This window comes from Triturus cristatus, chromosome 5_2 (assembly GCF_964204655.1).
Source record: "Triturus cristatus chromosome 5_2, aTriCri1.1, whole genome shotgun sequence".
Lineage (NCBI taxonomy): Eukaryota > Metazoa > Chordata > Amphibia > Caudata > Salamandridae > Triturus > Triturus cristatus.
In genome coordinates, this window is record NC_140588.1 from 909,775,414 (window position 1) to 909,799,034 (window position 23,621).

Genomic DNA, 23,621 nt, shown 5'->3' on the forward strand with positions numbered 1-23,621 from the left:
TCCATGCTGATTAACATATAGCATCTTGACTGTTTTTCATTACTAGCACCTCATTATTTAACAAAAAGCAACACAAACTGCACCAAGGTCAGCTTTGTCACGATGGAAGAGGCAATATCTCTTCCAAAGTTGGAAACCCAGACCAACACTGATCAACTTCACCTGATGCAAATGAGAAGGTCCAGCCATCTTTAAGAAAACCAGTATTTTGAGTAGAAAATCTGATTACTTTGAATCTGTGTTTGGACTTTTGAGACCAGATGCATGGCACTTTAACAACCTTGATGTAATTGTGGCCCGCAAAATCCAGGATCATAAACTTTGGGGGCTAGTTTAACATGCTTGCTGTTGAAAGGACATGAACATCTCTCTCTACAGCTGTTGGGCCACTACCGTTAACTGAACGTATGTCCATTTATTGCATGGGATCTTTCCTAGACTAGGGTGTGTGCAGAGGAGACACTGGAGGGCTTGTGGAAGTACTCTCATCGAAAGTTCATCAATGATGCAAGACTAAACTGAGACTAGTATCAAAATTAAAACATAACCTATTAAGGTTGTCATCTGAAATCTCCTAACAAAGCAGTGGCATTGCAGTCTCCCGTAACGGAACAAGCTCCCAGTATTACAGGCAACAGCCTACTTCCTGTGAACTCTTTGGAATTTGACCAATTACAAAATGTCTACTACAGAAAAATAAAAATGTGTGGCTGCTGCTGTGGTAACAATTTGACTTAATATACATTATGGTTCAGAGGACGCAGCATTGTTTCAGCCACTCTAAGAAATACCTTTACAATATTTCTATGGTCTACCACTCATATGGCACAAATGTAGGGAGTGGTGAAAGATGCATGGATGATAAAGCTGATAAATCAAGTCAGGCCTATGCTCACCTATGGGCCTTCTCATCGCACATTAATATCTGCCCCATCATCACTGGCTGGTGATGGGGCATGCTGTTTCTTTCACTCTCCATCTTATCTCAGGTGTACACACAAATTGATTGACATCAGGGCATTCAAGGGAGGGGCCTCACTTGAAGTGGGGTTTATGAGTATACACATCTGGTACTACATTAAGTCTCCATTCCCATCCTCAATTCAAATGAAGAGATTCAGAGGAGTGGAGTCTGGCGTGAAAATCTGATAGAAGCGCATGAAACAAGTCAGACAAGAACCCTACATAATCGTCACAAGAAAGTAGACAACTCTACCAACAGGATGAAATGTAGGCTTGGGAGCATCTGCACCATGTGGAAAAACTATTAAATATAATTCAATACAATGAGGTATCGATATTCAAACATCTGGAAGCTGCTGGCATATTTTTTTCAGAGCAATCAGGTGCAAGAAGAGAGAGGATAGATACTAGGATTGTAAAAGAAGGTGGAACCACCTGAGAATTAAAGATGTACAGCAACTGTGATACAAAAGAGAAAACCCTTGAGGACCAATGTGCAGGACTTTAGTTCCCTCACAGCTAATCTGGAAGACTGAGGAATGTAAAAGTTAAAAAAAAACTTGAAAAAGGTTTGCAAGACTTCCATGTACAGTGCAAGCAAAGGGGTTGACCACTCTGGGGCAGTGTCGGATTGCTTTCGATCACTTTTTGAATTGTAGTCCAGGGTTCTTCTCAAACACAGCATATTCAACGGTTATCATTCAAGACTTTTTTTAATTCTTAATAGAGAGAATTGTTTACACAATCAAATAAAGTCCTCTCAGTATAAAAAGCCAGTACAATTGCTTTACAAGTAGCTTCAGAGTAGTTTAGGTGGAAGCTACTGCAAATTCGTAAACAAAACAAAGTTACACAACTACCCTTTTGTTTTAACAAAAGTCAATCGACAAGATTAGCTGAAAATGAGTGACACTACAACACTATCATAGCACAGGAAATAATAGCAGGAAAACAGATTTACATTATTAAAAATACCTCTCGTTCTTGCATTAACCTCTGACCCTCTGCAGCATACAATCGATTCGTCTCTTCCAAGAATCTATGTTCAAATGAATCTTGATAAATCTAGGCATAAAAAAAGAAAAGATAAAGTCAAACCACCCCACTTTTTCATACAGTTTACACAGACTTCAATATTTTTATGCTCTACTTACTTGTAAATCGGATAGCATACTAAGAAGACTTCGGAGCAAGCTCCTGTCAATTGCCTCTCCATTTCTTTCCCTCTCAATTAACAACAGAATTCCATCAATTGTCTTATTCTGCACTTTCTGGTCACTAATTATATGCGCTCTAAACAACTCCAGTCCCATATCCCTAAAAAGAGGAAAAGAAAGACGTATTATCCAGAATGAAAAGAATTGCGTCTAGCTGTTAAATGGTCTAAAATTAGATTTGTAAATTGCACTGCTTGTAAAAGAGTATTACAATGTGAGGTCGACATCCAGGATGTTACCTCAGTGTTACTTACTTTTTTTTTTTTTTTAACTAACATTTTACAATTAACGTACAGTTTGTTGCAAATAGCAGTAGTTACCATGCAATCATTAAATAGGCACTTACATGTGGTGAATAGGTAGCACCCAATCACTGGGTCGCAGACATCTATCCGTGAGTGAGCATCATTAGGGCTACAACTTTAATCATCACGTATCAATCTCATTATTATGTCAAGTACTTAACACCAATGCATATCATGCTGATCGTACAATCATCTGAGGAGGGTGAAGCCACCGGCCAAATATTTACTTGTCTGTACCACCCTGACCTTGGGACACCCGGATCCCACCATCCAGCAACCTAGACTCCCTCATCTCCCTTAATTTTGAATGTAGACGTTTCAACCCCAAAGACACACGTGATTAAGGGTCGAAACGTCGACGTTCACAAGTAAGTGCTGTTGCCCAACTAGACCTTTACAACGAAGAAGATGAATCATAGGTCGTGTTAGGGTCTTTTCATTGTTAATACAACGCTGTGCAATCAATTTATGTTTCATGTGTAATATCTTATGTATATTTTATATTGATGATACATGTATAAAACCACTTCATTCACTTTCCCTTTTTTGTCACTATTGCAAAAAAAACTACTTATGTTAGTTGTGTATTTGTCCTCTTGCATATTACTTATTCTTGGAAATACATGATTTTTTCAATATATTAATTTACACTATTCAATTTAGTTGTGCTGTTTGTACAACAGTGTTGTAATTTATTGAATCATCAATTGCAGTCCTACATGTGTGTGTACTAAGTAAGAAATGTATTAATTCCTTTCATGGCAGAACCACTGTTACAGATCGGCATCAAAGAATTATATATGCCTGCGTTAGTATTACAATAAGTACTTTCTGCTTTCCTAAACCTTTGTTGACATTTAAATCAATGGCCAGCCATTTGCTGCATATTAAACCAAATCAGCTCCAAAGTCAGTTCCTCTAAATTTCTAACTCAGAAGTAAAACGCGCACCTGGTTACCTGCTGCCTTTCACCATCATCTCTTCATTCCCATAAGAATTCAATTTCAAAACTCTATAGGTATACCGTAAGCCATTAAGACAAATGTGAACCATACACAATAGGGCGCTGCAATGATGTGTAAAGCAGTAAGGTCTCAAAGTAGGAAGTGGTACAAAGAAGAATTTGACTAAATAAACTGTCTTGGCAAATATGTGATCTATGGCCAAGACAGGCTGAATGACAGAGGTAACCACATCCCATTCCTTAGATACTGATGAGTGAAATCATGACTGAAATCACATCAAACATGCATTTGCAATGCAATCGGTCTCGCCTTTGGGACCTTTTATGTATTTAGCTATGCAGCACATTAGCCTGGGTGCTGAAACATTTACTGTTCTTTAACATGGAGAGAAAGTAAGCACCAAACTGTGTGACACGCCAGGTATGAGAACACATGGAGATAAATATTGCCTTTCAGCAGGAAATGGTATAGTCCAAAGCTCTGTTTTTAATATAAAGTCAGGGTCTTCGGTGGTTACATCACTGAAAAAACAAGATTTGAAAAAAATATTATTGTCTACGGGTGCTTATGGAAGACAATTTCTATGGACTGGAATCTAGAGAATGCTAAAGTGATTCTGGTATTTTACTGATCTCTGTTGGTCGTTTTCTGACAAGACAGTTCTATAGAGGCAGCTGCAAGAAAAATTAAAAAAAGAAAGTCCCTCAGCAGAAAGCAATTCTGGTATTTTACTGACCTCTGCTGGTCGTTTTCCATTAAGACAGTTAAATAGAGGTAGTTGAACAGAAAAATAGTCCCTAAGCGAATGCAGACAAATCCTAGGGCTGATCTCCAGAGCCCACAAAGTGCATACACATATAGGTATATACTAAAGTATAAAGAAGAGGTCTTGAATTCTGGACCTAAAAATGGGACTGAGATAAACCTGCTCTTTCCAGCCAAACTGACGGTCCTGGCGAATCAAATAACATACTTTTTTGCTCAACCTGATGCAGCATGGCATTGGGCAGAGCAATGTGAATTTTCACCAGAGGCAGATACACCACAACAATGAACCCCTAACACAGGCCTAATAAACTGACATTTCAGAGATGTGCACAGGTGTGGCTCATCTCATCTCCCAAAAAGCACACAAAAGCTTACAAATATTCAAAACTACTGTTGATTCATCTGGGTAGCATTCCAACCCATCTTTTTGTGCAACTCTAAATACAAGGAAATCAGTATTGACCCTGCAACTCACAGGAACAACACAACCCAAAATGCCAAGATGAGGCTCCATCCCGGAGAGACCACACAGAACCCACATCTGGTGTCATCATTGAGGAACAGCCTGGACCCTGTGGCACAGAGGGCACCTCAACTCCAATCCAGCAAAACTTAGAAGGCCATAGAAGCGGTTTTAGCAATGGCAGTGTCCAGTCTTAACATGAAGAAATACATACCTCTCAACTTAAAGGTCAGTTGTTACATCGCAAGTCATTCATTCATTCATTTCATAAGGCTTTATTCGGAACTTAAACACAAAGTCCATAAAAGCATAGGCAATTACACACAAATACATCAATCATAAAACCATAGTAATAATACTATACTGCAGATTACATGATTAAAACAGATAAAATAATTAAAAAAGCATACTAGGCCTTACTTTGATAGCTTGTAGGAGGAAAGTAGCAGTGAAAAAGCAGACATCAGGGTAGGGTTTAAAAAGCAACTTCATAGCATCATGTACATTCCTAACTCCATATTTCAAAAGGATAGGCTTTGAATAAGCTTGACGGAAATTACCATATAGATTACACATCAGAAGAAAGTGCATAGTGCTTTGTACTGATACATTATCACATGGACATGGGCCATTCGGATGTTTTTTAATACAAGGGAAGGCCACCAAATGGTGCACTATCCCAAACCTTAATCTCGTAAGGACAAACTGGTGGGAGGTCCGGGTGACTAGGCTCAAATACGGTTGGAAACCCATAGTTTCACAATCTCTTCCGTAAAACATACATGTAGTTAAATTGCTACTGATCCTTTCCCGCCTCTCTGATTTATGGTTCATAAAGACTGACTTCCTCACTGCTTTAGACAGACTGGAGGTAACATAACAATCGTCTTTAAGTTTGAAACCATAGATCTCTAAGTAGCAATTGACAACAAATTTAATCCAGGGAATCTTTAAGTGGTCATCAGTGGAGAGACAATCACCAATGATAGCTCTGTTTAGGGAAGTCTTCTCCTTTGACCAGACTGCACGCCACAACATTAGTGGTCTTATAGCCAACCGGTCAGAGAGATGTTGAATGCCAAGCTCACTGTGCACCAAATCATTAGAAACTGATTTGGGCAAACACAGGAGTCTCTTAAGGAAGAGATTTTCCTCCACTTGCAAGCTCCCTGCCATGACATGTCCCCAAACCCCAGCACCGTAAAGAGCCACAGTAAGACATCTCATTTGATAAATTTTTAGCATGTCTTTAATCCGTTTGTCCCCGATTTTAGAAGCAAACTTGAACACCTCGTGGGAACATTTCGCCATCTTGGCCCGGACATGGTTAATCTCACTGGACCAACTACCTGACTTAGAAAAAGTGATGCCAAGGTAGTTAAAGGACTCCACTGTTTGCACTTGTGCCCATCAATAAAATAGGCATGGGGTTTTTTACGTCCCACACCACATTCCATGATGAAAGTTTTGGATCTATTGATCAACAACTTCCTATCCTTGATGAACAGCGTAAACCTGTCCATCAAGCGTTGTAGGCCAATGGGGGTCATCGCAAGTCATCACAATGCGGTGATTGTATATGAAGTACATTTGCATATTTCGAGACTTTACTAAAAAAGTGTTGTAGGAAGCTGGCTCTGTATATACTATACCAAAGTGAGGTATAGTGTGCACAGAGTCTAGTGAAACCCCAAACGTAGGCAGAGATAAAGTTAGATTGCACCTCACTATTTGTGGTTGGGTGGTCGAGCAGTAAGGCAGTATCAGACAACAGTGTTAATCATTTGTTGTACACACTCACTCAGCAAATTAATTCACACACTCAGACAACTTCAGGCCAATAGATCGCCATCTGGTGTTGGGACCGGATGGTTGCAGTTGTTTTTCCTCTTGGAAAGTCTTTGGAAGTCACGAGGTATGTGACTCCTCCTTCGGATCGCATGGGCTTCGGCTCCATCCTCAGATTGTTTTTCGCCAGCAGGAAAATGATGGAGCGTAGTAATAAGCAGTGAAGATGCCCATGTGTGCTGTATCTAAATAAGATAAACTGGAACAGATAAAGGTAGCCGGGGAGGCGGGTGGGCGTGTGTAGATCTTCAGCTCTACATGCCAAGAGCAGATGCATACTGGTAAGTAGCATTCGCCATTCGAGGCATATGAGCTGCAGATTACACACTGTGCATAGATTATATAGCAGTACTCGCTCCTAGCGGCGACCACCAGTATCTGTTACAGTGGTTTGAAACAATGTTTTGAGTACAGCCTGGCCCACACTAGCTTGCTGCTTAGTTTGCACATCTACACAATAGTGTTTAGTGAGTGTGCGGTGTCGACCATGTAGCTGCTTTGCATATATCATCTAATGGGATGTTCCCTAAGAATGCCATGGAAGCCCCCATCTTACGTGTAGAGTGGGCTTTAGGGGGAACAGATAACGTTCGTTTTGCTTTGTGGTAGCAAATCTGTATGCATTTGACAATCCACCTAGCTATCCCAGATTTGGAGATGGGGTTGCCTTTGTGTGGTGGTGAGAAAGACACAAACAGTTGTTCGGTCTTACGAAAGGGTTGTGTTCTCTCGATGTAGTAGAGTAAGGCTTATTTGACATCTAATGTGTGGAGAGCTCTTTCTGCAACGGTCTGTGGCTGCGGGAAGAATACGGGTAGTTCCACAGATTGGTTTAGGTGAAAAGGAGAAATGACTTTAGGGAGGAATTTCGGATTAGTACGGAGAACAACCTTTTTATGGTGCATTTGCAGAAATGGTTCTTGAATGGTGAGTGCTTGTATTTCACTGACCCTTCTGAGGGAAGTGATGGCTACAAGAAAAGCAGTTTTCCATGTTAGGAATTGAAGAACAAGTTACTTACCTTCGGTAACTATGTATCTGTAAGAAACATTAGTTAGTTAGATTCCTCACCTTAGAATATCCCCAGGCGTCAGGCTGGATCCGGAAAGATTTTTCGTCAGCAATACCCCTTGCGCGTCGCTAGGCGTCGCCTGCGGCTCCGCGTCAGTTGTCGGCGTCGTGCGCCAGAATGACGTCGGAATACTTAGACGCAGCCCTCGCGCGCTGACGTCAGTTCTTGTACATAGCTTTCCGCGCCAGGAACGCAGAGCCATGCAAGAGACCGACACTGGTGCCAAAAAATCTAGGGCCCTAGAAAGGATAGCCTTAACCCTAGACGTCGGATCGCAGAACGGGGAGGATGGGTGGGTCGTGAGGAATCTAACTAATGTTTCTTACAGATACATCGTTACCGAAGGTAAGTAACTTGTTCATCTGAAATAAACACGTTAGTTAGATTCCTCACCTTAGAATAGATACCTCAGCAATACCAACACCGGTGGTGGGTCTGCAAACCAAGATCACATCAGAAAGTCCTGGAGAAAAGAACGGCCAAAGAAGCCATGTCTCCGGACTTGGCTGTCCAGGCAATAGTGTTTGGCAAACGTGTGCAGCGAGGCCCACGTTGCTGCCTGACAGATGTCCTGCAAAGGGACTCCCCGTCCCAGGGCAGTAGAGGACGCTGTGGCCCTGGTGGAATGGGCTCTCAGCCCTACAGGAGGGTCCTTTTTACCTTTTTAATGAAGGAGTAACAAGCCTTTATACACAATACGACCCACCATGAGATGGTCCGCTTGTGTACTGCCTTTCCCTTCTTAGCACCCGTATCCAACAAAAAGCTGGTCGTCCACCCGTAACTGTTTGGTGCGGTCCAAATAAAATGACAGAGCCCGTTTTGGGTCCAGACGGTGGAGCCTCTCTTCCTCTTTCGAAGGATGCGGAGGCGGAAAGAAGGTGGGCAAGGTGACGGATTGCCCGATGTGAAAGGGAGTTACCACTTTTGGAAGAAAGGAAGGACGAGTCCGGAGGACAACCTTGTCCGGATGAACAGAAAGAAAAGGAGGCTTAGATGATAATGCCTGGAGCTCACTCACCCGTCTAGCCGAGGGGATAGCTACCAGGAAAGCAGTCTTAAGAGTCAGAAGACGAATGGGACAATTGTGAAGAGGCTCAAAGGGAGCGCACATCAGAAAGGTCAAAACTAAATTCAAATCCCACTGAGGCATTACGAAGGGGACAGGAGGAAACATGTGAGTAATGCCCTTAAGGAAACGAGAAACAAAATGGGATTTGAAAAGAGAAGGCTGATCAGGAAGTCGTAAGAAAGCAGAGATAGCGGATAGATAACCTTTCAAGGTGCCGAGAGCAGAGCCGTGCTGGGCTAGAGAGAGAAGAAAGAGGAGAACCTCAGAAAGAGGGGCGGAAAGGGGATCCACAGCCTTTGCTGTGCACCATGCCACAAATTTGTTCCATCTGCAGGCGTATACCGTTTTAGTGGAGGGACGCCTGGCTGCCAGAATCACATCGCAGACTTCAGGAGGCAAGTCAAATGGCATCAACTGTCGCCGCTCAATCTCCACGCATGGAGGTGGAGACTGGACAGGTTCGGGTGGAGAACCGTCCCCTGCTGCTGCGACAGAAGGTCCTCCCGAAGAGGCAGTCGTGTCGGAGGATCGATTGACATACTGAGTAGCTCGGGATACCAGTACCTTCGTGCCCAATCTGGAGCCACTAAGATGACTTGGGCCCAGTCGCGCCTGATCTTCTTCAGGACTCTGGGCAGAAGTGGTATAGGCGGAAAGGCGTACAACAGACCGCAACTCCACTCGTGACGAAAGGCGTCCCCGAGCGAGTGCCGCCTTGAAAACTCCAACGCGCAGAACTGCAGACATTTCGCGTTCTCTTCGGTGGCGAATAGATCTAACCAAGGCTCTCCCCACTGCCGAAAGAGGCCTTGCGCCACGTCCGAGTTTAGACGCCATTCGTGATCCATCATGCACCGACAGCTGAGTTTGTCTGCTCTGGAGTTCAGAGAGCCCTCCAGATGTTGAACCACCAGGGTGATGCCCTGGTGTTCTAGCTATGTCCAGAGGCGGAGAGCCTCCTGACAAAGGGTCCACGACCCCACCCCGCCCTGTTTGTTGCAATACCACATGGCAGTGGTGTTGTCCGTGAACACCTGCACCACACTTCCCCGGACAACGGGAAGGAATGCCTTCAGTGCAAGTCGGATCGCTCTCAGGTTGATATGGAGCCGAGTCTCCGCCGGAGACCAGAGTCCTCTGATCTCCGTCTCCGCCTCCCCCATGTGGCCCCCCATCCCCCCCATCCCAGGATGGACTCATCCGCCACTACTACGTGCTCCGGTTGGGGTAGGGAGAGGGATCTGCTGCTGACCCAATCGCGGTTCGTGAGCCACCACTGCAACTGCTTTGCAGTGCCCTCCGAGATCAAGACATGGTCGGACAGATTGCCACGATGCTGGGCCCACTGAAACTTCAGGTCCCACTGCAGAGCCCGCATTCGCCACCTGGCATAATGCACCAACAGGATGCAGGAGGCCATCAGCCCCAGAAGTCACAACACCAACCTGACCGAAACCCAGGATAGAGGCCGAAAGATGGTAATCAGAGCCTGAATATCCCGGACGCGCTGCTCCGGAGGATAGGCCCGGAACTGCGCCGAATCTAGAACTGCTCCGATGAAGAGGAGCTTCTGGGAGGGTCTCAGGTGTGCGGAGAACCCCAGCAAATGCAGGAGGTCGGCCGTAGTCTGGAGATGGGAGACGACTGCCTGGGGCGAGCCCGCCTTCAACAGCCAGTCGTCGAGATAGAGGAAGACTGGAACCCCCGATCTGCGCAGATGAGCTGCGACCACCGACACCACTTTCGTGAACACCCGAGGGGCACTGGTGAGGCCGAAGGGGAGCACGGTGAATTGAAAATGCTCCTGACCCACCGTGAACCGCAGGTAACGTCGGTGGGCCGGCAGGACGGGGATGTGAAAATAAGCGTCCTGCAAGTCCAACGCTACCATCCAGTCGCCTGGGTCTAGGGCAGCCAGAACCTGAGCTAAGGTGAGCATCTTGAACCGCTCCTTCCGGAACCATAAAGTAGTGGGAATAGCAACCACGACCTACTTCTGGACCAGGAACGCGCTCAACGGCCTCTTTGGCCAAGAGGGCCGTAACTTCCTCCCAGAGAAGATTCAAGAGATCCCCCGACATGCGGTGGCATGGCTGGAGGGGTAGTCTCGAAGGGGAGAGAGTAGCCCCTTCGGACGATTTGCAGCACCCACCTGTCCGACGTGATGGAACGCCAGTGGAGCAGGTGATGGCGAACTCTGCCGCCCACTGGCGTGGAATGGGCCTGAAAGCTCAGGCTAGGAGGGCTTTGAGGCGGATGCTGCCGAGGTGGATGTGGACTGACCGGCACGTTGTCCTCCAGTACCGCCTCGGCGGAATCCACATCCGCAACCGCGTGCAGGTTGGTTCTACGGCCGGTGGCTAGGCGGACGTGAGGAGGCACCCCTTCCTTGGCCACAAAAGGCGGAAGTGTGCGGCCGCGGGGACGAGAGACCCAAGGACTTGGCCGTAGCCCGGGAGTCCTTGAAACGAGCCAGCGCACTATCCGCCTTCTCGCCAAAAAGGCGAGTGCCATCAAAGGGCATATCCATGAGGGTACTCTGGACATCCCCTGAGAAAGACGTGGACCGTAGCCAGGCGTGGCGATGAATCGCCACCGTGGTCGAAATCGCCCGCCCCAGCGAGTCCGTGGTGTCTAGTCCACACCGTATGGCATGCCGTGCTGCATCTCGCCCATCAGCAAGCGCCTGGGCGAGCCGTGACCGGGCCTCCTCCAGACACAGGGGCAGCACGTCCTCCACCGCATCCCACAGAGAGTGGGAATAACGGTCCAAGAGGCAAGCGGTATTCAAGGACCGCAGACCCAAACTCAGGGAAGAGAACAGCTTCTTTCCGAACTGTTCCAGCCTCTTGGATTCCCGATCCGGAGGAGCGGACGGGAAGGAGGATTGGGAAGTCAAGGCCTGGATAACCAGGCTCACGGGAGTGGGGTGTTGGGACAGAAAACTGCAGGGCGGTGGCGCCGGGCCACGTTCCGATCCACAGGAGGTACTGTGGAGGGCTTGGACCAGGTGCCCTGCAGAACGTCTACCAGTGCCTCATTGAACTGCAGCAGAGGCTCTGTGGAGCTTGCTGATGGTTGAAGCACTTCTGTGAGGACGTTAGTCCTCACGGCCACAGCAGGCAACTCCAGCCCAAGGGCATTGGCCGCCTTGTGCAGCACCACTGAAAAAGCTGCACCTTCCTCCGAGGCCACAGTCGGAGGAGAGATGAAACCAGCGTCCGGGAAGGTGTCCAGACCACTGGCATCCCCCAGTTCGTCTGCCCAGTCCTGTGAAAGGTCGGCCTGTCTGGCCATAGGGTCCTCAGACCCCTCCCAGTCGCCCCAGTCATCCGATTCCTGATAAACAGGAGGACTAACCGGAGCCGGGCGGTAGATGAAATGCCCATGCATCGGCGTCGGATGCGGCGTCGAGTGGCGCCGCACCGGCGCCGGGCCCGGACCGGGGCTAAACCGGGGAACGGCGCCGTCCGGGAACGGCGCCGGGGGTGGAACCGGTGTTGGCGCCGGCAGAGGAGGCATCGTGAGGTCGACCGGCGCCGGCAGAGATCCAGGCCTGGATCCCTTGGGGACCTGCGACGTCGGGACCGAAATAGTCGACGGGGCCGGAGCCGCTGGCTCGCTATGTCGCCCAGTCGAGCCCGCGGGGCCTGAAGGCGCGTCGACGGCGGAGCCAGGCCCCTCATGGCCGAGAGGGTATGGAGATGGACGCGGTTCCTGTGGCTCCAACGGAGCCGTGGGGGTGGGACCACCCTGACCCTCGACCGAGTCGCGCGACCGGCGAGGGGAGTCCGAAAAGCAGTGTCGCCTCTTGGACTTCTCTTTGACTTACCCGAAGACTTCGAGCCCGAAGAGCGATGATGGTGACTGCGGCTCCGCGACCGGTCGTTGGACCTCCTCCTGGACCCGGGACAGCACGGAGCCGAGTGCCGAAGCTCGAGAAGCTTACACGGACCGCTCCCGCCTAGCCTTCGAGGTCAAGGCTCGACAGTCGAGGCACGACTCCGCATCGTGGTCGGGCCCCAGGCAGTAAAGGCACCAGCGATGGTGGTCTGTCACCGACATCAGTCGATGACAGGAGTCACAGGCCTTAAAACCAGGCATCCTACCGGCACCAGAGTCGAGTCGACAGAAGACCAAAAAGAGTCAAAAAAGTTTAGTCAAAAAGTGACTATGGGGTAAGCTCTTCCCGGATCGGCGCTGTCTGGCGTGGAAAAAAGAAGAACTGACGTCAGCGCGCGAGGGCGGCGTCTAAGTACTCCGACGACGTCATTCCGGCGCACGACGCCGACGACGGACGCGGAGCCGCAGACGACGCCTAGCGACGCGCAAGGGGTATTGCGGATTAAAAATCTTTCCGGATCCAGCTTGACGCCTGGGGATATTCTAAGGTGAGGAATCTAACTAACGTGTTTCTTTCAGATGTTCACATTTGTGTAGAGGTTCAAAGGGAGGCCCCATTAGTCTTGTGAGAACGATGTTTAGGTTCCACACAGGTGAGGGTGGCACTCTGGGGGGAATTATTCTTTTGAGGCCTTCCATGAAGGCTTTTATGGCAGGTACTCTAAAGAGTGATAGATGTTGCCTGTTTTGTAGATAAGCTGCTATGGCTGCAAGGTGCAGTCTAATAGACGTGTAGGCTGTAGCCTATGATGTGTTGAATGGACACATCTAGAATATTGAAGTTATTATTGTGACAATAGGCCACAAAACGTTTCCACTTGGCTGCGTAGCAAGCCCTAGTGGTAGGTCGTCTAGCTTCTCTAATGACGTTCATATAGTCTGGGGGAAGATTTAGATAACCGAATTCTAGGATTTCAGGAGCCAGATCGCAAGGTTGAGCTGAGCTGGGTCCGGGTGTCTGATCTCTTCATGGTTCTGGATTAAGAGGCGTGGAGAGAGGTGTAACCTTTGGTGCGGTACTACTGATAGTTCCAGCAATGTGGTGTACCACGGTTGTCTGGCCCAAGTGGGAGCAACTAGGATGAGAGTTAGGGAGTGTTGCTGTAGTTTGCCCACCACTAATGGAATGAGTGTGAGAAGCGGAAAAGCGTACGCAAATTTGCCTGACCAGTTCATCCATATCCCATTGCCTTTGGACAATGGGTGTGGATCCCTGGGGACAAAGCTTGGGCATTTGGCGTTTTCATGGGTGGCGAAGAGGTCTATCTGTGGCTGCCCCCACAGTTGAAAGTACGGGTGAACTTGCGGATGGAGTTCCCACTCGGGGATCTGTTGTGTGTCTGCTCAGCAGATCGGCCATAGTGTTCTGGACTCCTGGGACATGTTGGGCTAAGAGAAAGATTTTTTGGGGTATGGCCCACCTCCATATGCTCTGTGCTAGCTGAGAGAGCTGCGGAGAGTGTGTGCCCCCTTGTTTTTGTATATAGTACATGGCTGTCATGTTGTCTGTGCGGACTAGGACTGCCTTGACTGATATATATGTGTTTGAAAGGATTTTAGGGCTAAGAATATGGCTGGTAACTCCAGATGGTTGATGTGAAGTATCTTTTGTTGAGGTGTCCACCTGGCCTGCATGGTGTGATGTAGTAGGTGAGCTCCCCAGCCAGAGAGCGATGCGTCCGCTGTCAGTACTATCTGAGGAACCGGGTCCAGGAACGTTGCACCCCTTTCTTTACACAAGTCGCGTCTAAAGAAAGGGGCGTGTTCAACATTAAAGTGAAACCGCGGTATGGAGGCTTTGACAAAAAAAGCATCTGTTTGTCAAGTTTACAAACAGATTTTTGGGGGGTAAAAGCGCCCATGCCGCGTTTTCACTTTAAAATCGGCAGTCTACCTTTCTTTAGACGCGGTTTGGGTAAAGAAAGGGGCGCAGCCTCTGTGAATGTGAAAGCACCGCATGGGCGCTAGTAAACAAAAGAAATAAAGATATAAATAAATAAGTGCAGCCGCTAAATGCAGACCGCGCTGCTAAAATAAAAAAATAAAAAAATGTGTCCGCTATAGTTAAAGTGGTCCGCCATTAGTAAACATTGAAATAAAAGCAGGCGGCGTGCTGCGAGGTAGTGGGTGGAATAGGGGGAAGAGCATTCAATAAAATAGTGCTCACCGACTCATAAAGCAGACCATGTAACACCAGTAAAAGGTCCAGTCGTTATAGGAGGTAACAAATGCAGACAAGGCGGTACTAAGGAGGGACTAACAAGACTAATAACGACTCGGAAGCCAGCGTTTACTAAGGACAATGACACAAGGCAATTAAAAATATGGGCGGAGAGTGGGCGGGGCTTCAAAGCCATACTCCAGTACTGCATTCCTCGCAGCAGCGCATGCGCTGCGCAGGCTCGACCTAAAAAGGCCATGGCTTTGGAACTCTGACATTTCAGTCCAGGGAAGTTAAACCAAAGCTGTTGAGTTTCACAGGTTCATGCACGAGTAGCTTAGCCAGTCTGGAACTTTGCTTTACTTGAAGTCATGTTTGTCCCATTTTAAAGTCGGGACATCAAGTCCCAGAATGCTATATAAACACCTGGCCGGGATGATCTACTCACGCATAGACCTGGTATACATGTAAGCTCTGGTTAGATACTTTGTTGAGAGGTAACACACTTCCTGCTGGAACTTGTTTCAAAAGCAAACAACTTCTGTCAACTTTTTGAAAAGTCATCAAATGGGAATGCTCTTTGTTTTTTTTAATGTAAAGATCTTCCTACTAATATGCTGGAAGTCAGTCTGAGTGGAGACTGATATAACTCAGTGAGTTAAGCACCTGCTGCTGAGATCTTTGCTTAATCTGGAGGACAGAGGTTCTAATCCTAGTAAAAGAGGTCAGCCGGTTAATGTACCTGCCGCTTGTGTTTGCGTGAAGCCTTACAGGTACATGCTTAGTCATAGCAAGATAGCTCGGTAGGTTACAGTGCCTGTTGCAGAGACATTTGCTTGAGTGGACTGTAGGTTACATGATTGAATCCAAGGGTTGACAACTTTCTGTAAAAACTGAATTGTCCCCATCTCATACAGCAATGCAGTCTGAGCTAGGGCTCGCTTTTCGGAATCCCGCCTTGTGACCTGTCTTTTTCTGGCCCTGCACACAGTCAAAGCCCTGAGTGAGGAGCGCAGAGATCTGCAATGCAGTTTTCTTGCCAGAGTAGTCTTTGCAAACGTTGTCAACACGTCCTGTAGTAGGAAAGCGCTGTGATGCCATAACAATGGTAGAAAGTGCTATACACAGGCAAATAGCATAAAATGCTTGCATTCGTAAAAGATCTCTTCCTTGAGGGTACGTGACACCCGATATTGAAAGTTCTGTGTGAGATGCTTTAAGACTGACCATATATTATATTAGCTAGGCACTCCCTCCTTTATCTAACAAGCGCGTGTGTACGCCAGTGAAAGTGAAAGCTAAATGAAGCGCACAAGGCGAGAAGTGTGAGAGGAAACGTCAGAGAGAAGCCATGCGCGTGCACATCGCCTGTCCGTGCGCGCACATGGTTAGTCTCCCTCGCTAGCAAAACCGACAACAATAGTCTCGCCAAGGCGAAAGCAACGCATGAGCTGCGTTCGCTAGGCGACACCTAAAAATTAATGAATCTCATGGCATATAATGCCAGTTGCAAACGTCCAGGTATAAATACCTTTACTTGACGGTGCAAATTATTTTCACATTTTTCATATACAGGATATATAACCAGTGCATATACAAATTGCAGTACTCAATGGTGTAAAAAGTAACATGTAAACCTTATGACTAGAAGTGATTGGTGCTAGTGCAAACTATACATTTTAAATGCCAAGTGCAGTAGTTACTGAGTGTAACAAGCATTTGCAATGCAATAGGTCATGCTTGTTATAAGTAGGCATGTGGGATGCAGAATTCCATGAGAAGAATAATGGGAGGAAATAGGGCCGGCCTCCCCTGTGAAAGGTGGAGGAGGGACAAAGAAATATGCGGCTGGATGTTAGGGGATCAAGAGTGAAAACTGAGGGGAGATTATGCTTAATTGAGATGCTGAGCTCTTTTGTTCCAAATTGCCTGCATGAAAGCTAGTGCCGTGGAGCTGCTGTTAGACTGCACTGAATGGAAACAAGTTTAAGCTGTTCGCATTGTAAATGACAATGTCTTTTATTTATAGGTTTTCAAAACCAACACATAGATAAAAGGTTTGTCATTTACAATGCCAGTAGCTCAAAGTCTTGCAAATGAGAGACCTATTGCATTGAAAATGCTTTTTTTTTTTTTTTTGCAGTATTATGTAGTGCTACCTCAGCCCAAGGGCACTGGAGTGCGTGAGCACAGTTACATTACACAAGATTAGGTTTATATTTAAGGAATTCACCCAGAATCAATGGATGTTGAGCCGACACTGGCACTAGAACGCAGTTACCCAATACCTAGTCGGCCGCTCTAACCACTAATGAGATGAGACAGACGTGTGGCTAACTTCTTTTAAATCCTCACTTCCCCTCGACTTACCCAGTGCCCAACCAATGGCAGCGAGGAAGGCGGGGCGCAGAGGAAGGCAGCAGGGGATGGGCTGAAGCAGAGGGGGAGGAGCTAACTACCTCCAATCCTTTTTTCTCAGCCGTCGTAGGAGGCAAATAGGCTAGGCAGAAGGCGAGGGATCCAAGTGGGCGACACTACGCTTTTTAGAACCGGGTCAATCGTAGAAGAAAAGGGCCAAATAAAGAGAGCACGGCATATAAAAAGGGCAAAGCAGCATGAGGGCGGGGCTGCAAAGATGCACACACGCCCACCCATGAAAGTCTGTGTGACCAATGATTGGTAAACTGGCTCACAGTGTTTACTGGTAGGCAGCCTGGTAAGGGCACTGAGACGGTGGGGGCTGGTTCACAGGACAACCAGTTCTGTTATAGGTAGCGCTTTCGCGCTCTACACAAGATTGACAGCCCAGCAGAATGGCTGTGGGATGGCTAAGCAACTCCCATCTCAAGAAGACACGTGCAGGGGGCGCGCGAACGGCTACCTGGTTATTTGGGGATTTAGCGCTATTTACAGACACGCTCGGTGCACTCTTGCTAGAGTGACACGCTTTTGAGATTTGAAAATAGTGTGTGGATAAATAATGCAATAAAGCAGATTGCTCGAGGAATATTCACAAGTTTTATTTGTTGACATTTCAGACATTGCTGCATTGTTTGTTTATTATCATGTCTTGTGGAATAACTCACGTGCTCAGCCACCAGTTCAACTAAAGGAAGTGTGTTTTTGTTTTTTAAAGAAAAATAGCGGTATTGCAACATATATGTATTCTGAAGACATTTAAAATATGCGTGGGTCAGATATGGAAGACAGCAGTGAAACGAGGGAGCAGGCTGGACAAAGGAGGCGCATGGATGCAAAAGTGTGGTTGCGATGTAAAGCCCGTTGGCATTATATGAAGGCAGGGTGCTCCTTCCCTTTGTCTACAACGCTGTTTCTGCCTGCACTGGGGGCGGCAATGCCCTGGCTGATGAACAAGATCTGCTGCTGTTAACACAGTAGACTCGCATGCGAGCCCGCCCATAGTTTATCACTGCTTTGATTCGGCGTTTGCTTTGTTCTGGTTGTCCAGGCATATGCAAGACTTATTAGCTTTGTCAATGCTTTTTTTTTTTATATATATCTCTCCTACAGTCAAATACACTGCACGTTAAAGTAGAAAACTGGCATAACAAATTACAGGACGTACAAAATGACGACAGAGAAGCCACAGGCCAACTTGTCATTGACTTAATTTATTTGCAGAGTTTTATACAGCGCTGGCTAGACCCGGAGGTATCAGAGCGCTTTACACAAAAACAGTAATACAGAATTACATGACAGTACACGTGCTATGTGGCCTCCAGCTGTGATATTGTCAGGCTGCTGTTACTCCTCTTTTCACAATGTTATTAATATTCATTAATAAGGTTGGTGGTGACAAACAATCTGTTTCCACAGCTCTTATGACAACTCGAGTGGAGCTTCGAAGTGCTGTGAGCAGCAGGTGCTCTTGGGGCTGTATTCCCCGGCTCCACACATTTGAGCTCCCCGCCTTCTCTGGCTTTTGGCTGTCTCGCGGACGGCGCGCGCTCCCTGTTAGTCTGCGCCGTTTTCCCCTCAGGGAGGGGTAGTCTGCGCCGAAGTGCGCAGCTCCGAACCGCGGCCTCGGCAGTGACCTGGAAACAGGGTCCGCTCTCCGGCCCCGGAGGTGACACTCCTGTTCCTACAGCGAGTGATGCAAAACTGGAGTGAGCGAGGCTGGGGGAACCGAGGGGAGCGCAGGCCGCGAGAGGGAGGCGAGAAACGCCGTCTGCGCGGCATGTGTAAGGAAGGAAGGGACGCGGGCATTACTGGAAGGGCAGAGAAGCGAAGCAACAGTATTCATAACACGACACTGATAAACTCAAAAATAATAATAAGAAGAAGATTTTTCACAAACAGTCATTAGCACATGTATGTAGCAAATAATAATATACGTAAGCAGCCTGACGGTACATTACACGTCCACACAGGCGGACTCTGCCTTGGTTCCCGGTTGCCGCGGGCATCGCAGCGACTCAGCTAATCCCAGGTGTTCTTGGCGTCAGCCTCACGCAGGGGGGCACGAACCAGCGGGGTGGGCACCACGCGAGTCTCCAGCGTGTCTTGCTCATGCTGCCTGCACAAGGGGCCAGTAGGCTCTCTGATTGGTTGACAAGGTCCACCAATCACAGTGCTTATTTGGTAGTTGCCAACCAATCAGAGAGCCGACTGGCGCGTGTAGGCAGCGTGAGCAAGATATGCCGTAGACTCGCTGTCTTATGGGCGTGTTTTAAAAAAGAGAAGTAATCGAAAAAACGCCCCCGAATCCGAAAAGGACGGGGCTTGTTTGGAGAGACAAACCTCTTCTCCAATGGCTGACCAGTATTCAAGAGGCCAGCCAATGGAGAAGAGGAGAGAAGAGAGGCGGGTTCAAGCCCCTCTTCTCCAAGTCATTAAATCTCGCGAGCGAGACTGCGCAAGCGCAACCTTCGCTAGCCGAGACCTAAAAAGGAAACACTCCGCTTCTTGTTGAACGGTGCCTCCATTTTTAACATTTTTAAATCAATTGCAAGCACATTCCACGGCTTTGCTGCTAATAGCTCGAAAGAGTGTCCGCCCCTCCTAAAGACTCTAGGTACTTAAAGTAGTTAGTCCCTGACAAAACAAGAGACTGACTCTGTTAGACCTGTCAGCCCTTTGGGTGGTCCCTCCTCATCATTATTTATTTTGTCCCACTTTTGCCTCAAACCCTGTTTGAATTTTTCCTTTTTGGGAACCACCAGACTTTTTAGTGTTGCTGCAGATTCAGGGAGCCATTTTATCTACCCCTGGAACTTCTGTCTGAGGGCCTGGAGCACAAAATGGTGGCCACCTGTGACATCACCAGCATCCACTGGAACCTACTAGCACCTTCCAGAACATTCCAGAACCCTGTGACAGTTGGAGGCGGTTTAGAATGTTGGGAAGCTAAGACAGAGAGTTGGCAGTTGGAGCTGGCAGTTGGCACCTGACTGGTGAAGAGAGAGCAGCAGAAACCTGAAGGAGGAAGGAGTGAGGCAGCAGGGGTGGAAACTTGTGCCTGGAGTGGGGTCCATAAACCCACCCTTGATACTAGTCCCTACTGACTGAGCCCAGCCTGGAGCCCTGTGTGGGAAGAAGCAAGAAAAACCAACTTAAGGACCTGGACAGCAGGAACAGGCCTTAGAAACCAAGAACAGCAAAATCCTGACCTGGATACTGGTTTCCCTGGAGTCCGACGTCGAGTAGCCTGGAGACCTGGAGCCCGAGGTGGAGAAGCGGCGCTGACTGGAAAAGCAGACGTCGTACCCGGAGCCGCCAGAGGTCGAGAGAGGGCGCCGACGGAGGTCGGAGAAATACCAGAGGTCGAGGAGGAAGTCACCCGAGGTCGAGTGAGCGGCGTCGACGGGGGAGTGAAGTCCGCCCTCCGGAGTCGCCGGAGACCGAGGTGAAGTGTGCCGGAGGTCGGGAGTGGAGATCGCACTCCGGAGTCGCCGGAACCTGAGAGAATCGTGCCGGAGGTCGGGAGTGGAGGTCGCACTCCGGAGTCGCCGGAACCTGAGGAGAGGAGCACCGGAGGTCGGGAGTGGGGATCGCACTCCGGAGCCGCCGGAAGTCGACATCGAGCCAAGGCCGGCCGACGTCATCGAACCAGAGGTCGCCATCGGACCGGAGCCGCCCGAAGTCGACATCGAGCCAAGACTGCCCGACGCCATCGAATCGGAGGTCGAGATCGAGCCGAGGCCGCCATCGAACCGGAACCGCCTACCGGCGTCGTCAAGAACTGACATTGTGCCGAGGCCGCCGACATCGAACCGGAACCGCCTCACGGCGTCGACACGACTCCAGCGGCGTCGGAGCTTCAGAAAAAGGGCAGTAAGTGGAATAGAGGGCGCCAAAGGCCCTGTGGAATCCTAAGAGACTACTCTAGGGGTTAGAGAGGTGCTGGAACCAGCTGGACTGTGCCAGGGGTGAGCTGAGACTAATTCAGAGGGGTTGTGTAGAGTGAGAGAGCCAGGTCTCTAGTATTCCCCCCTTGATCTACCTCAGTCTAGGCCTCAGCCTTGTCCAAGCCAGGGAGTAGACACCCTCAAGCCATCCACATAACTACAAGCTGTGCCTGGGCCAAATCAGCCCATAGTAATCTCAAATGTGATCTGATTGTATGAGTGTCACTGTCAGCTTTTAATTATTTATTGAGGGCACTGTATTTATGGTATTTAACCTATTTATTGCTTCACTGTATTTATTGTTCCACAGTATTTATTGGTGCACAATATTTATTGGTTTGCAGTATTTATTGCCTCAGAATATTTAATTGCCTGTATGTATTGCACTTATATTTATGCCTTCCTTATTTAGGATCACCCCTATTTATTGAATCATTAAGACAGTGTTTATTTGACCTGCACTATTTAAAAAGCCTTGTATATTGTGATTGTGTATTATTTATCTAATCAGCAACTAAGAGAAAAAGAAGGTAAAGAAAGATATTTTCATAATTTTTACGGTGTAGAGTCGTTTTTGGAACGGATGCACGCATGGTTATTGTGTGGGTATGTCGTATGCTTAGCACGGTGCCTGATTCCTGACCACTCGAGCCAAGCTACCACTGTATGTCCTGGAAAGACTCCGTTACCACCAACCCTTTCCGGTGTGGGAGTGGAGTATTTCCAACATTAATTGGTGTTCAGTGGTGGGATAGAGCTGTGCCTACGTATACTCAACAATAACTGTGGGTAGTCCATAGGCCTACACCGGGAGTTTTCTCAAAGCGGCCTTCCTAATTGTGGGTTTTTGTTTTTTCCAAATTTACTCTGGTGGTGGGAGGAGGTATTATATAAGGTACCCCCCTGCATTGTTACTGCAAATAACTGTCCTCTGACCTGAGTGGGCAAGATGGAGTTTGTACTGGAGAATTTAGAAACGTACACTGTGGCCCAACTCAGGGAGTTTTGCCAGCGGGAGGGGGTGTATTGTCCCCCAGGAGCAAAGAAGGGTGCACTCCAAACCAGCTTAAGGGCTTGGGGGGAGGCACGCCGAGAAAGCAAGGCTGAGGAGGAGGACAGGGATGGAGAGCCCGACAGTGAGGGAGCTGGTTTGTACCAACCTGAGGTGGGGAACCTGTCAGCGGGGCCCAGGACACTTTCCAGGAAGGGCAGCAGTGCCTCTAGCGGTGGCTTGTCTGAAGTGGAGTTAACAGACCGGAGGGAGAAAAGACAGCTCACATGGGACTTAGCAAGGCTGGAGAAAGAGAAGGAGGAACAGAGGATGGCTCATGAGATAAGGCTGAAAGAAATAGATCTTCAGATCCTGAGAATCGGGGCACACCCTGTACCCAACGGTGGCAGCGAAGAACGAGAGTACACCAGGGAACCCAAACCCTACCTGCCAAAGGACATAGTAGCTAGCTATGGAGTGGGCGACGATATTGCCAAGTGGCTAGCGGCCTATGAGGTCTCGTTAAGGGCCCATGGGGTTCCAGAGAAGTACTGGGGAGGGGGATTGTACAAGTACATGCCTCCAGCTGGTAGGGATGCATTATTGGCTCTCATAGAGGATGAGCAGACCTACTACCCCACCATGAAACTGGCGCTCATAAGAAAGTTTGGACTAACACCCGAAAAGTACAGACAGAAGTTCAGGGGTAGTCACAAACTGGGCACACAGAATTGGGTGGACTTCCTGGACTATGCAAAGAAGGCACTAGAGGGTTGGATTCAGGGCAGTGAAGTGAGGAACTACGAGGGGTTGTTTGACCTAGTACTGAAGGAACACCTGCTCGAGAAATGTTTCCCTGAACTGCGTCAACACCTGGTGGATAGCAAGCTGACCAGTCCCCGGAAGCTTGCTGAGGAGGCGGACATTTGGGCTAGTACCCGGGTGTCCACAAGGGGGACTGGAGGGAATACTCAAAAGGCCGGACAGGGCGCCCCCCAGAAGAAAGAGGGAGGGGAAAAGAAAAAGGAGTTCTCCAAAGGCCCCCAAAATAACTTCCAAGGGAAGGGAACAGGATTCACCCCTAGGGCTAACCCACCCAGAAACCCTAATCCTGGCCAGAGTCAGCAGCCAAGGGTTGTCCATTGCTACGAGTGCGGTGGCGTTGGACACTATAAAGGAGATCCGAAGTGCCTGAAACGACCACCCCCTCCCATTGGAGGAAAGACCCCCGGAGTAGCTAGTGTAGTGCTCGGGGAGGAGATGCCCTTAACTAAGGGAAGGGAGTGGGCGGGTGTCACTTTAGTGTCCCTGGGAGAACGGGAGATGGTTCCTAAGATCCAGGTGCCCGCCAATACTGTAAAGTATGGGCAGTGGGTCACCATCAACGGCCAAAGAGGGGAGGCTCTGAGAGACACAGGAGCCAGTATGACTATGGTACGTAGCCAACTGGTGTCTCCAGAGCAGGTAATTCCCGATGTACTCCACCCAGCCGCGATGGCTGACGGCAGAACAGGCCACTATCCAG

The 23,621-nt window shown here is 48.3% G+C and overlaps 1 protein-coding gene across 1 annotated transcript in view; it reads right to left on the minus strand.

Annotated features, from left to right (window-relative positions):
- CUL4B (cullin 4B) overlaps positions 1 to 23,621 on the minus strand; it is a 761,875-nt gene that overhangs the window by 554,101 nt on the left and 184,153 nt on the right. The window contains exons 7-8 of the mRNA XM_085608106.1: positions 2,118 to 2,280; positions 1,939 to 2,028 (exon numbers count right to left, since the gene is read on the minus strand). Of these exons, the coding sequence (XP_085464232.1) occupies positions 1,939 to 2,028; positions 2,118 to 2,280 (253 nt within the window). The remainder of the gene's footprint in view (positions 1 to 1,938; positions 2,029 to 2,117; positions 2,281 to 23,621) is intronic.